This window comes from Procambarus clarkii, chromosome 26 (genome assembly GCF_040958095.1).
Source record: "Procambarus clarkii isolate CNS0578487 chromosome 26, FALCON_Pclarkii_2.0, whole genome shotgun sequence".
NCBI lineage: Eukaryota > Metazoa > Arthropoda > Malacostraca > Decapoda > Cambaridae > Procambarus > Procambarus clarkii.
The window spans coordinates 10,119,600-10,132,083 of NC_091175.1; the positions used below are offsets into that span (position 1 = coordinate 10,119,600).

Here is a 12,484-nt window from a genome sequence, read left to right on the forward strand (position 1 = left end):
GAGAGAGAGACAGAGAGAGAGAGAGGAGGTGGAGGAGGGAGTGAGGGAAAGGTTTAGGACGTGAATCAGCCCATCCTCCGAGTAGACAGTACGTTTTAATACTAAATGTAATAACTACAATCCTGACTATCAGCTTAGTACACAAATACACTTAATCGCCAGCATCGCACCAAAATATTGTGAATATTAGAGTTCACCTGAAAAGCTGTATTGAAAACCACGACCTAACTTAACCTTCTAACCTTCATGAGTGTAGGAGGACAAGCATGTGAACAGTACTTATTGCTTCTTAATTACAATTAATACTTAACCTATCGCTATATTGATATTACAATTTTATAAAATTAATAAAACAAAACTAAGTTCTTTAAATAAATTATAAAGTAATTCAGGATATTTCAAATTTTGTATAAAATCTTTATTGTTTATTAAAACTGAAAAAAAATTCTTGATATTTAAAACTAGTGTATATAGAAGTGAACACGGAAACTTCAACCTAAAAATTTTGAGTGCATTAATATAAAAGAGGAGAATATATGGGAAGGTAAATGTATTAGCGAGAGGCGCGACAATGATATGTAGGATCTTGAGCTCCGTCGTGAATAGTATAAGACTGAATTTGGTTCGAAGACGACATTCTAAGACACCTACAAATGGCTATTCAATTTCTAGAGGCGTGGGGCTTTAATTACGATTTGAGATAAAAGTCTTAAGAACAGATATCAGAGAGCACGGGTTAACGACCGTACAGGGGCGTAAACAAGTGGGTGTAAGTGGACAGTCAACATACTGGAAGAGCTCATGGGCCGATCAGCACCGAGGAAAAAATAGATTTTTCTGATAGACGAAACTCTGTCAAAAATGCCATTTTGGCTTATTAACTGCTTAATTTCACGGAGCATTCATTGCCACCATGATGGCGGTGTGTGTGCATTCATTGCCACCATGATGGCGGTGTGTGTGCATTCATTGCCACCATGATGGCGGTGTGGAGCATTCATTGTCACCATGATGACGGTGTGGAGCATTCATTGTTACCATGATGGCGGTGTGTGTGCATTCATTGCCACCATGATGGCGGTGTGTGTGCATTCATTGCCACCATGATGACGGTGTGGAGCATTCATTGTCACCATGATGACGGTGTGTGTGCATTCATTGCCACCATGATGGCGGTGTGTGTGCATTCATTGCCACCATGATGGCGGTGTGTGTGCATTCATTGTCACCATGATGGCGGGGTGGAGCATTCATTGTCACCATGATGACGGGGTGGAACATATTAACACCATCAGATAACACAACCGTGATTTACCCCCAGAAACACCAACTCTCGTAAACAAAATAATGTTCAAATTGAACTGAAATGAGAATCAATGAGTTGAGAATCAATCAATGATATCCAGTGTTCAAGTGAGAAATAACTTCCCTCTCCCACACTCTCCCAACCATCCCGTCCAGAGTCTCATCACCATTTTCCCTCTATCCCATCCCACCTCACTCTCCCTCCCTCATTCTCACCATCCTCGCTCCACCATCAAAAGCCAAAACACTGCCTACCCAGTTACAAATCTTTCCCGACCAATTTAAGGCCTTGGTCAACAACTGTCGACTGACTTACACGCAATTTCCTGAGCCCAGCATTGGGAGGGGTGAGTGACTGACTTTTGTAAGGGGCAGCTGTTTTTTTTAGTGTGTGTGTGAAGCGTTTTCATGCTAAATGAGGTGAGGTGGGGGGAGGCACAAGTATTTAGTATGCTTATGTACAATCTTGTATGTTGTCTGTGTCTGTCTGTCATTGTCTCTGTTTTTTCCTTAGTCTTTTTAAAGATGTGGATACAGTAGTGGATGACTTCATATTTTTGCTGACAGTCTCAGAACTGTCCCTTGCCATAGCTTATGGTAAGTCTCACCCTACTAGTTTTTCCTTGGAGCACAACTCTCCATTTGGATTACAGCCAGGACCCAATTACTGCTGGGTGAACAGGGGCGAACGGTTAAGGTTCGGTATCCAGTCAATCCTCCTTGAGTTTATGCGGAGTGTTTGCTATTTGTTCCTGTAGGATCGTGTGTGTGTGTGTGTGTGTGTGTGTGTGTGTGTGTGTGTGTGTGTGTGTGTGTGTGTGTGTGTGTGTGTGTGTGAGTGTGTGTGTGTGTGTGTGTGTGTGTATGTGTGAGTGTGTGTGTGTGTGTGTGTGTGTGTGTGTGTGTGTGTGTGTGTGTGTGTGTGTGTGTGTGTGTGTATGTACTCTCTTAGTTGTGCTTACAGGGGTTCAGCTTTGGCTCTTTGGTTCCGCCTTCCGCCTGAGATACAATCTGTACTGTTGTGCAGATTCTGGAGCCTATTAGGCTCTATCAAATCTACATTTACAACTGTGTATGGAGTCTGCTTCCACCCCGTCACTGCCTAATTCATTCCATCCGTTAACTACTCTGACACTGAAAAAGCTATTTCTAACGTCCCTGTGACTCATTTGGGTACTCAGTTTCCACATGTCTCCCCTTGTTCGCGTCCCACCCGTGTTAAACAGTTTATCTTTATCTACCCTGTCAATTCCTCTGATAATTTTGTAGGTAGTGATCATGTCTCCCCCTAACTCTTCTGTCTTCCAGAAGGTGAGGTTTAGTTCCAGTAATCGTTCCTCATAGCTCATTATCTCTCAGCTCCGGGACTAGCCTGTGTGTGTGTTTTTGGGGGGGGGGTGTGGAAGGGGGGGGGGTGCATGCTAACCCAACCTCTCCAGCGTTCGCCTAGCAAGTCAATAATTGTGTTTTCTTTTTTACCTTATCAGTATGGAAGGTCATGAAGGGAGACCACCTACCATGTCCACCCCCCCGCGCATGGAACATAAAAACTCACACTTTCATTCTCTCCCCTTCGTTTCCCTTCTCTCTCTCTCTCTCTCTCTCTCTCTCTCTCTCTCTCTCTCTCTCTCTCTCTCTCTCTCTCTCTCTCTCTCTCTCTCTCTCTCTCTCTCTGCCACCCTCCCAGACCCTTGCACATAAAGCTGTAACTCTATAATCGCCTGCGAAAAAGAGGTAATTTTTAGGTTTTGAACTGTATTTTTTGTTGGTAAAGGTCTAGGGGCGGTATAGAGAGGAGTATTAGGGGGTGTTGTATAAAGAGATGTATTAGGGGGGGATATTGTATGAAGAGATGTATTAGAGGAGGAAGGCAGAGAACGATAGACATATTACTTTTCATGGAAGGACAAATTGATACAATACCCTAAATAAGAATGCTTGGTTATAAGGAAATACTAGGAGATCTAATAATACAAAGCAGCGTGAGACATGATAACAACGTATAAAATTCCGTTATGGTATTGATATGAGGAAGTTCTCTTTTCCGTTTACTGGCATAGCCAAACAGGAGAAATGTGTGCTTCGCGAGGGACCATACAAATAAGAGAGAGAGAGAGAGAGAGAGAGAGAGAGAGAGAGAGAGAGAGAGAGAGAGAGAGAGAGAGAGAGAGATAGAGAGAGATAGAGATAGAGAGAGAGAGAGAGAGAGAGAGAGAGAGAGAGAGAGAGAGAGAGAGAGAGAGAGAGAGAGAGAGAGAGAGAGACAGAGAGAGAGAGAGAGAGAGAGAGAGAGAGAGAGAGAGAGACAGAGAAAGAGATTCATGCATGGTTAAGCAGGGAATATAACCAAATACCTCCTCACTCTCCCCTTCCCATAACCACACAAGACGATAAATCATAGCCGCAGGGATGAAGGGGATCCGAAAGCGCTCACAATGACGTCCTGCTGCTTGGACTTCGATGCTTAAGAGAGGCAAGATGGGGTGGGGGGGGGGGGTAGGGGGTGGGGGAGGAGGATGAATAGGACGAGTTACTTTTTCTGTGATTTATTCAGTGAAGTTATTCTTCAGCTTTATCATGCTCTTGTTAGGCCTCATTTAGATTATGAAGTTCAAGTTTGGTCGTAATACTGCTGAATGGACATGGATTCGGTTTCAAATAATGTGTTAAAAAATAGTAATTTACGTTCTCTAGAGATAATGTAAAAAGTCAAGGGTGGTATTATGGAATATATAAATGAATACAAGTAATTAAAAAGAGAGATATTAATGTGTTAAATTTACCAATGCAAAATAGAAGACGAAACGATGAACATAAATTGTATAAACTTGAAATTAAGGAAAGACCTGGGTAAAGACTGGTTACAAAATAGGGTGGTATATCTATAAGACAAACTACCGGGTAATATAACAGACGTTGGAGCACTTGACTTTGTTTCAAGCGTAGGTTAGACATACATATGAATGAGTTTTAGGGACGAGCTTCGTATGGGCAAATAGGCCGTCTACTCTTTTCTTAATTCTTCTTGTATTACACAACAGTGACAATGGGGAAAGTAATTTTAAGCTCTCAAGACCTAAGTTTATTAGAAAAGTTGTTCCCATGTTGCATTTATAACCATTCAATAATGCGGAGACCAAAACTAAATGCACAAGGAGTCCTATGGTCTTCTGTAAATGCACAAGGAGTCCTATGGTCTTCTGTAAATGCACAAGGAGACATATGGTCTTCTGTAAATGCACAAAGAGACATATGGTCTTCTGTAAATGCACAAGGAGACATATGGTCTTCTGTAAATGCACAAGGAGACATATGGTCTTCTGTAAATGCACAAGGAGACATATGGTCTTCTGTAAATGCACAAAGAGACATATGGTCTTCTGTAAATGCACAAGGAGACATATGGTCTTCTGTAAATGCACAAGGAGACATATGGTCTTCTGTAAATGCACAAGGAGACATATGGTCTTCTGTAAATGCACAAGGAGACATATGGTCTTCTGTAAATGCACAAGGAGACATATGGTCTTCTGTAAATGCACAAGGAGACATATGGTCTTCTGTAAATGCACAAGGAGACATATGGTCTTCTGTAAATGCACAAGGAGACATATGGTCTTCTGTAAATGCACAAGGAGACATATGGTCTTCTGTAAATGCACAAGGAGACATATGGTCTTCTGTAAATGCACAAGGAGACATATGGTCTTCTGTAAATGCACAAGGAGACATATGGTCTTCTGTAAATGCACAAGGAGACATATGGTCTTCTGTAAATGCACAAGGAGACATATGGTCTTCTGTAAATGCACAAGGAGACATATGGTCTTCTGTAAATGCACAAGGAGACATATGGTCTTCTGTAAATGCACAAGGAGACATATGGTCTTCTGTAAATGCACAAGGAGACATATGGTCTTCTGTAAATGCACAAGGAGACATATGGTCTTCTGTAAATGCACAAGGAGACATATGGTCTTCTGTAAATGCACAAGGAGACATATGGTCTTCTGTAAATGCACAAGGAGACATATGGTCTTCTGTAAATGCACAAGGAGACATATGGTCCTCTGTAAATGTACAAGGAGTCCTATGGTCCTCTGTAAATGCACAAGGAGTCCTATGGTCCTCTGTAAATGCACAAGGAGTCCTATGGTCCTCTGTAAATGCACAAGGAGTCCTATGGTCCTCTGTAAATGCACAAGGAGTCCTATGGTCCTCTGTAAATGCACAAGGAGTCCCATGGACCACTGTAAATGCACAAGATTTCTCCAAGAGTGCAGTGTGGTGCAGTGGTTGACACATGTAGTTCAGTAAACAACCCGTCCTCTTAAAAGAACGTCACATTTCGACGTCTATTCTACCTAAGCCCAACAAAAATGTCGTACTAGAAAATAGTAGCGGCTCGCGAGAGTGAAATACTGTCCCGTTTTCTGTTTTGGGTCCTCTGGCACATTAGGATATGATAAGAGGGGGCACTTTAGTACGACAGTTTCTTGACGTTGGGAAATCTTAGGAGGACGGGCTACGGAATATATATATATATATATATATATATATATATATATATATATATATATATATATATATATATATATATATATATACGGACAACACGACTCACTAGACGAAGCGGAAGTTTATGATAAATTTCACATTGACAGAGATCGTCAAGGCGGTTATCCCGGAACTATAAGATGGTGAGGGTGTCCTTAGTAACCGAGTGAGGTGGAAGACAGTGACTCAAGATAGTGCCAACCCACCCTGGTTTACTGCTGTCTCCTTTCTCCACCTTCTTCCCCCCCCCCCCTGGTCGTCTTTATCATCTCTCTCTCTCTCTCTCTCTCTCTCTCTCTCTCTCTCTCTCTCTCTCTCTCTCTCTCTCTCTCTCTCTCTCTCTCTCTCTCTCTCTCTCTCCTGGTAGCAGCCCGGTACTATATCCACCCAACAAATTATATATATATATATATATATATATATATATATATATATATATATATATATATATATATATATATATATATATATATATATATATATATATATATATATATAGTGTGCAACAATGATCATTAAAACCCAAGTAAGCGGAAAATGCCCATTTAAAGAATTAGAAAATGCTGAACGCGTATTCGGCTCAACTGGCATTCATTAGAGCAAGATAGAGAGTGAATCTCTATCTCTGTTCTGCTCTCATGAAGGTGAATTGAGCCGAAAACGCGTTCAGCATTCTCTAATTCTTCAACTGTGGTTTTTCCGCATATATATTAGTGTGCGTGTGTGTGTATTCACTTGTGGTTGCGGGGGTTGAGCTCTGGCTCTTTGGTCCCGCCTCTACACCGTCAATCAACAGGTGTACAGGTGTGTGTGTGTGTGTGTGTGTGTCGGTGTGTGTGTGTGTGTGTGTGTGTGTGTGTGCGTGCGTGTGCGTGTGTGTGTGTGTGTGTGTGTGTGTGTGTGTGTGTGTGTGTGTGTGTGTGTGTGTGTGTGTGTGTGTGTGTGTGTGTGGAACTGATCAAATTAACTCCTCGCAGAAGGCCCATCACACACGTGATCATATTTCAAAGCGATGATTACAAGCACAGCTGTTCTCCCGCGCCAGGTGTGTGGGAGATATTGACAACCCCGTGCGTTAGCTGGGATGACGCACACACACGCACACACACTCACACACACACACACACACACACACACACACACACGCACACACACGCACACACACACACACACACACACCAGGGTAACTACACCTTACGTTAAATCTATACTTCGATAACATTCCCACATGCAAACTCTAAACACTGAAAACAAACGAAAAAGTTCTTATTTTCATAGTCGGTACACAGCCAGTTGCCTAAAGTTAGTACTGTGTAAATATCTTATAGACACAGTGAATACTTTAAAAGCCTGAAGACATTGTAGTCGAGATTCGAGTCAACCATGTAATACTCTCTCTCTCTCTCTCTCTCTCTCTCTCTCTCTCTCTCTCTCTCTCTCTCTCTCTCTCTCTCTCTCTCTCTCTCTCTCTCTCTCTCTCTCTCTCTCTCTCTCTCTCTCTCTCTCTCTCTCTCTCTCTCTCTCTCCCCTACCACAAGCATCAACAAAACACGCGACAGCAACGCACAAGGGCGACATCCCAGTGTTCCTTCAGTAGGACAGTCGACCTTGATTGACAAGAAACAGTTCTGAATATCACTTAATCCCTTTTACCTCACGAATATTCGTTCACACACTCTCCTATTGTCACGAACATGCTGGATAGGTCTCCTAGGATAAGACTCGTTTTCTTGAATTGGATTCATCCTTCATGGATAGGATTGGTTTATTTGAATAGTATTGAACTCCCTCTTATAGAACTGGTTTCCTTGGATACGATTATTCTCTTTGGATAGGATTGGTCTTCGTGGATAGGATTGCTCTTTTTGAATAGGATTGGTCTTCTTGGGAAGGATTGGCCTCCTAAGATAATATTGGTATGCTTGGATTGGAATGATCTCATTGGATAGGATTTGTCTCCATGGATAGCACGTCAATCCTATGTCCTTGCATAGGATTGACCTCTTTAAATAATCATATAAAATAAACAGGCTGAAAATACATCTATATCTATGAAAGCTGCAGTGGAAAAAGGACCTTATAAAGAATGTGACACTAATTGACCTCATCAAGGAGCAATTGGTCACAGGGCAAAGGTGGTTGTCTCTTGCAAGGAGCCATTAGGCAAATTTGGTTTCTCGGGACCATTAGTATAAGCTAAGGAGATCTGATTGGGTCCTCCGTCATTTGTTATCTCCCAGTGTTTATGCACGAAAAGTTGTTATCGTCAGTTCAAATGGGTTTAGTGATTTTGTGGCTTTTATCAGTCCGGCCGAAGCTGAGAATAGGCTCAGGAACCTGTACCACCAGTTGGTTGAGGGTTGAGAGGTAGGATCCAGGAGCTAAAGCTCAACCCCTGCTAGTACAGTTAGGCGAATACTGTTCTTTCGCTATTTTATACACAGGCTGAGGTGACGTTCGATCCCCTTGTTAGCGCAGTTTCACAAGCGTTCCTAACGTCAAGAAACTAACGTATTGAAACAGTCTTATCCTAACCTTCAAGAAGACCCACTAACAGAAAACGGGGCATTATATCAATTTCGGCTGAAAGCTGCCTCTTCACATCCCTAACAACAGCTCTTACCCCTACTAACTTTCCTTGGAACACAACCTAGAACCAACTTTACAACTAGAGGGAGCCGGCGGCTGAGCGAACAGAACACTGGATGCGTAATCCTGTGGTCCCGGGTTCGATCCCGAGCGCTGGAGAGAAACAATGGGCTAGAGTTTGTTTCACCCTGATGCCCCTGTTACCTAGCAGTAAATAGGTACCTGGGAGTTAGTCAGCTGTCACGGGATCCTTCCTGGGGGTGGAGGCCTGGTCGAGGACCGGGCCGTGGGGGACACTAAAGCCCGGAAAATCATCTCAAGATAACCTCAAGATGGTTGTCAAGTTGGTTCACAACTAGAGGCAAACAGTTAAAGATTTTTGCTCAGTCAATCTTGCTTGGCCAGGGTTCGAACCTGTGTACACCCGTCTAGGCATCGTTCCTTCACCCTGTGCAATCAGCAATGTGCAATGTCGAACCTCAAAGACGCAATAAGATGACCCCAAGGAATGTCTTCCAAGCACTGCAAATATCTTTAGTTCAATTCCCGCTGCAGGACAGAAGCGTTTGAGCAACGTTAACGTTCCCCCTTAAAGCCTTTGAATGTTGACTTTTCAATAAATCACTGAACTACCCGTCTCACGGATCTCTAACTCTGTCCATGGAGGACAGAAGAAAATGTATATTTGCTGGTTAGCACTGTAATCGTATGGCCACGTCTGTGGTAGGAAAAAATAACTCTAATGCCTCTATTCACCTTGAAGTAAATTAGGTAGCTGAGAGCTAGGCAACTTCCTGTCATTTTGGACTGACGAAGAAGACTCATTTTGTATGTCTGAATGAGGAAGACTCCTTTAGTGTGACTGAATGAGAAAGACTCATTTAGTATGACTGAATGAGGAAGGCTCCTTTAGTGTGACTGAATGAGGAAGACTCCTCCCGTATGAGTACAATCGTGAGTCTCTCATCACTGACTACAGTGTAAATATCCTCAGACACACTGCTAACTCGTTTCAATTTTCTGTATTTTCTTGCGTCTGGTGTAATTCAAGAAACATATACACTCGTCTAGTATCTTTTTTTGGGTGCCTTTTGTGCCTTGGAGAGCAATTCCCTTTCGTAATGGCAGTTTTGCCTCCGTCAGGTGGGAGGAGAAAAATTAAAATCCCTTACTGCACAAGGGAAGATTGCCCTTTGTGTGTCGTGGTGTGTGTGTGTGTGTGTGTGTGTGTGTGTGTGTGTGTGTGTGTGTGTGTGTGTGTGTGTGTGTGTGTGTGTGTGTGTGTGTGTGTGTGTGTGTGTGTGTGTGTGTGTGTGTGTGTGTGTGTGTGTGTGTGTGTTGGGAAAGTTCGACTTCAGCTCCTGGGCTCCTACATGCCTTCCTTTCCCCCACCACCTATTCTCCAAATAACAAACCATGAGACTCCGTCTATTCTTATGAGGCTCTATATATATGTCCTCTTAGGCTCTATGTGTCTTGTGAGGCTTTCTGTGTCCTCTGTGAGACTCTGTGTATCCTGTGAGACTCTGTGTGCTCTGTGAGGCTCTGTGTAATCTTTTTACATCTTGTGTTATCATGTTTTTTCATAACTAAAATACCCCACAATATGTGCATGCCACATATTGTGAATTAAAACATACACACACACACACACACACACACACACACACACACACACACACACACACACACACACACACACACACACACACACACACACACACACACGCCAACACACGCCAACACACACACGATTGGGTACAAACCCAACTGTATTTGGGTTTGTACTGATTAGTTTACAGTACCCAAACCACTGTGTACTGTAAACTAAATGGTACACACCAAAGGGGGGATACAAAACAAAAAAAATACAAAGAAACTGCTGTAATATTTTATATATAGATTCGACTGGGAATAGATAACCCATAATGTAAATAGTACAAATATTACTGTAACCATGTCGCTCTGTTACAATGATGTCGCTCTATTACAATGATGTTGCTCTATTTTAATGATGTTGCTCTATAAACTCAGTGTTTACGTCGCCAATTAACAATAACTAATTAGTAGGCATAATTTAATTTAGATCTGTTGTCACAACATACTGGACAACCCCACACATGGGGATGGGGGGAGGGTGAGTGGGGAGGGGTGATAGTGGGGAGTGATGGAAGGGTGAGGGATAGGGGGAGAGGGAAGGAGGACGTAGGGAAGCGGTGGAGAAGGGTGAAGTGGAACAGGCAAAAGGTAAGGAAGCAAGGAAATGGGGAGGGTCGAGAAAAGAATTGAAATAATAAAAGGGGTGGATGATTAGGTGAGAGATAGAGGGAAGGGTGATGAATGGTGAGAGAGAGAGAGAGAGAGAGAGAGAGAGAGAGAGAGAGAGAGAGAGAGAGAGAGAGAGAGAGAGAGAGAGAGAGAGAGAGAGAGAGAGAGAGAGAGAGAGAGAGAGAGAGAGAGAGGAGAGAGAGAGAGAGAGAATACTGACGTCACGACATATCATTTTGAAGGGATTTTGAACCATCAAAATTTGAAGTTAAACCAAAAATGTAATGTTCATTTAGAGAGACTCAGGCAATAATGAGTAGTACACTGAATGCGTCATATATCAGACACAAAGGCTCCTTCAAGAGATTTTCTAAGACGAAACAACTAATTCATTCCATTAAACAACCACTTGCTGGAGAGGCGGGACTTTGGAGCTGAAGCTCGTGCCTGTAACATTATTTAGATGAGTGACATAAAGGTCAGGATATTATTAATTTGACAAAAGGATACTAAATAGGATCCAAGAGAACCAGGCTGAAGTAACTGAATGCTAAATTGGGTAGGAAATTGTGTGTAATAAATAGGAAACAGAACAAAAGTAAGAGTGGATGTAGAATAACCGAAAATTGACATAATTGATCAACTTTTGTTGTGTCATTGATAAACAATTTTGTGTAATTGGTGATGACGGAGAATGGATGAGAAGAATAGATAATGGGAGGACTGCAGGAGGCTTCAGATTGGGGATTTTTATAAATTTCAGGCATGGTCGGACAAATGGCTACTGGACTTCAACTCATATAAATGCAAGGTCATGGAGATGGAGACAGGAGTATGGATGTCAGAGGACAGATGCATAATGAGAAAGAGAAACTTACCTTGGTAAGTGAGGGAGAAGACTCCGGTAGGAAACATAACAATGGTAGCGTATGCGGCACCAACCTGAAACCCCCGCTTGAAAAAAAAAAAGCAAGAAACCAAGATTGAGAAAGTATAAAGGCTTAACAAAAGACTAATCCCAGGATTTGAAGGGACTGAAGCAAATAGGATAGATAACCTGAGAAAGCTGAACCTAATGAAATAACAATAAGGAGAACCAGAGGAGACATGATCCCGATATACAAAATCTTCAGAGAGGTACAGAGGTAATAGAAACGGGATGTTTAGATCAAGCAGCACCAGTAACGAGAGGACACTCATGAGGTTCAACATGCACATGACCCACAAGGATGGAAGGAAAACAGTGTAAAGGCGGAAATCAAGTGGAACAAGCAAAAAAAGAAAAGAAATTTAATCTACAACAGTATTAAAAACATCTTTAACAAGAAAGAAAATAGTCTTAATGCACTGTTTTAGGCAACCAACAGTTGTAAGGCTGTGTCCCAGGAGCTGAAGCTTAATCTTACATATTATACCATTTCAGAGCACAAGTATATATTTCCTATATTCCATGAACACATAAAAACAACACCAATATCCCTCAAAATATTGAAATTTCCACCACAGAGCTGGAAAACCTCTCGGGGTGAATATTCTCAATTTCATGTGAGTGTAAAACGGTCCCTAAAATTCTCAGCTGCCGGGCAGAAAGAAACATATATTAACTCTCTCTCTCTCTCTCTCTCTCTCTCTCTCTCTCTCTCTCTCTCTCTCTCTCTCTCTCTCTCTCTCTCTCTCTCTCTCTCTCTCTCTCTCTCTCTCTCTCTCTCTCTCTCTTCTCTCTCACTCTCTCTCTCTCTCTCTCTCTCTCTCTCTCTCTCTCTCT

General features: G+C 42.3%; 1 protein-coding gene across 1 annotated transcript; it reads left to right on the plus strand.

Annotated features, from left to right (window-relative positions):
- Nucleotides 1–4,432: 4,432 nt before the first annotated feature.
- Nucleotides 4,433–5,605, plus strand: LOC138368716 (glycophorin-binding protein-related antigen-like). The gene has a single exon (XM_069331439.1). It carries the CDS (start codon nucleotides 4,433–4,435, stop codon nucleotides 5,603–5,605), a length of 1,173 nt encoding a protein of 390 aa, XP_069187540.1.
- Nucleotides 5,606–12,484: the final 6,879 nt, after the last annotated feature.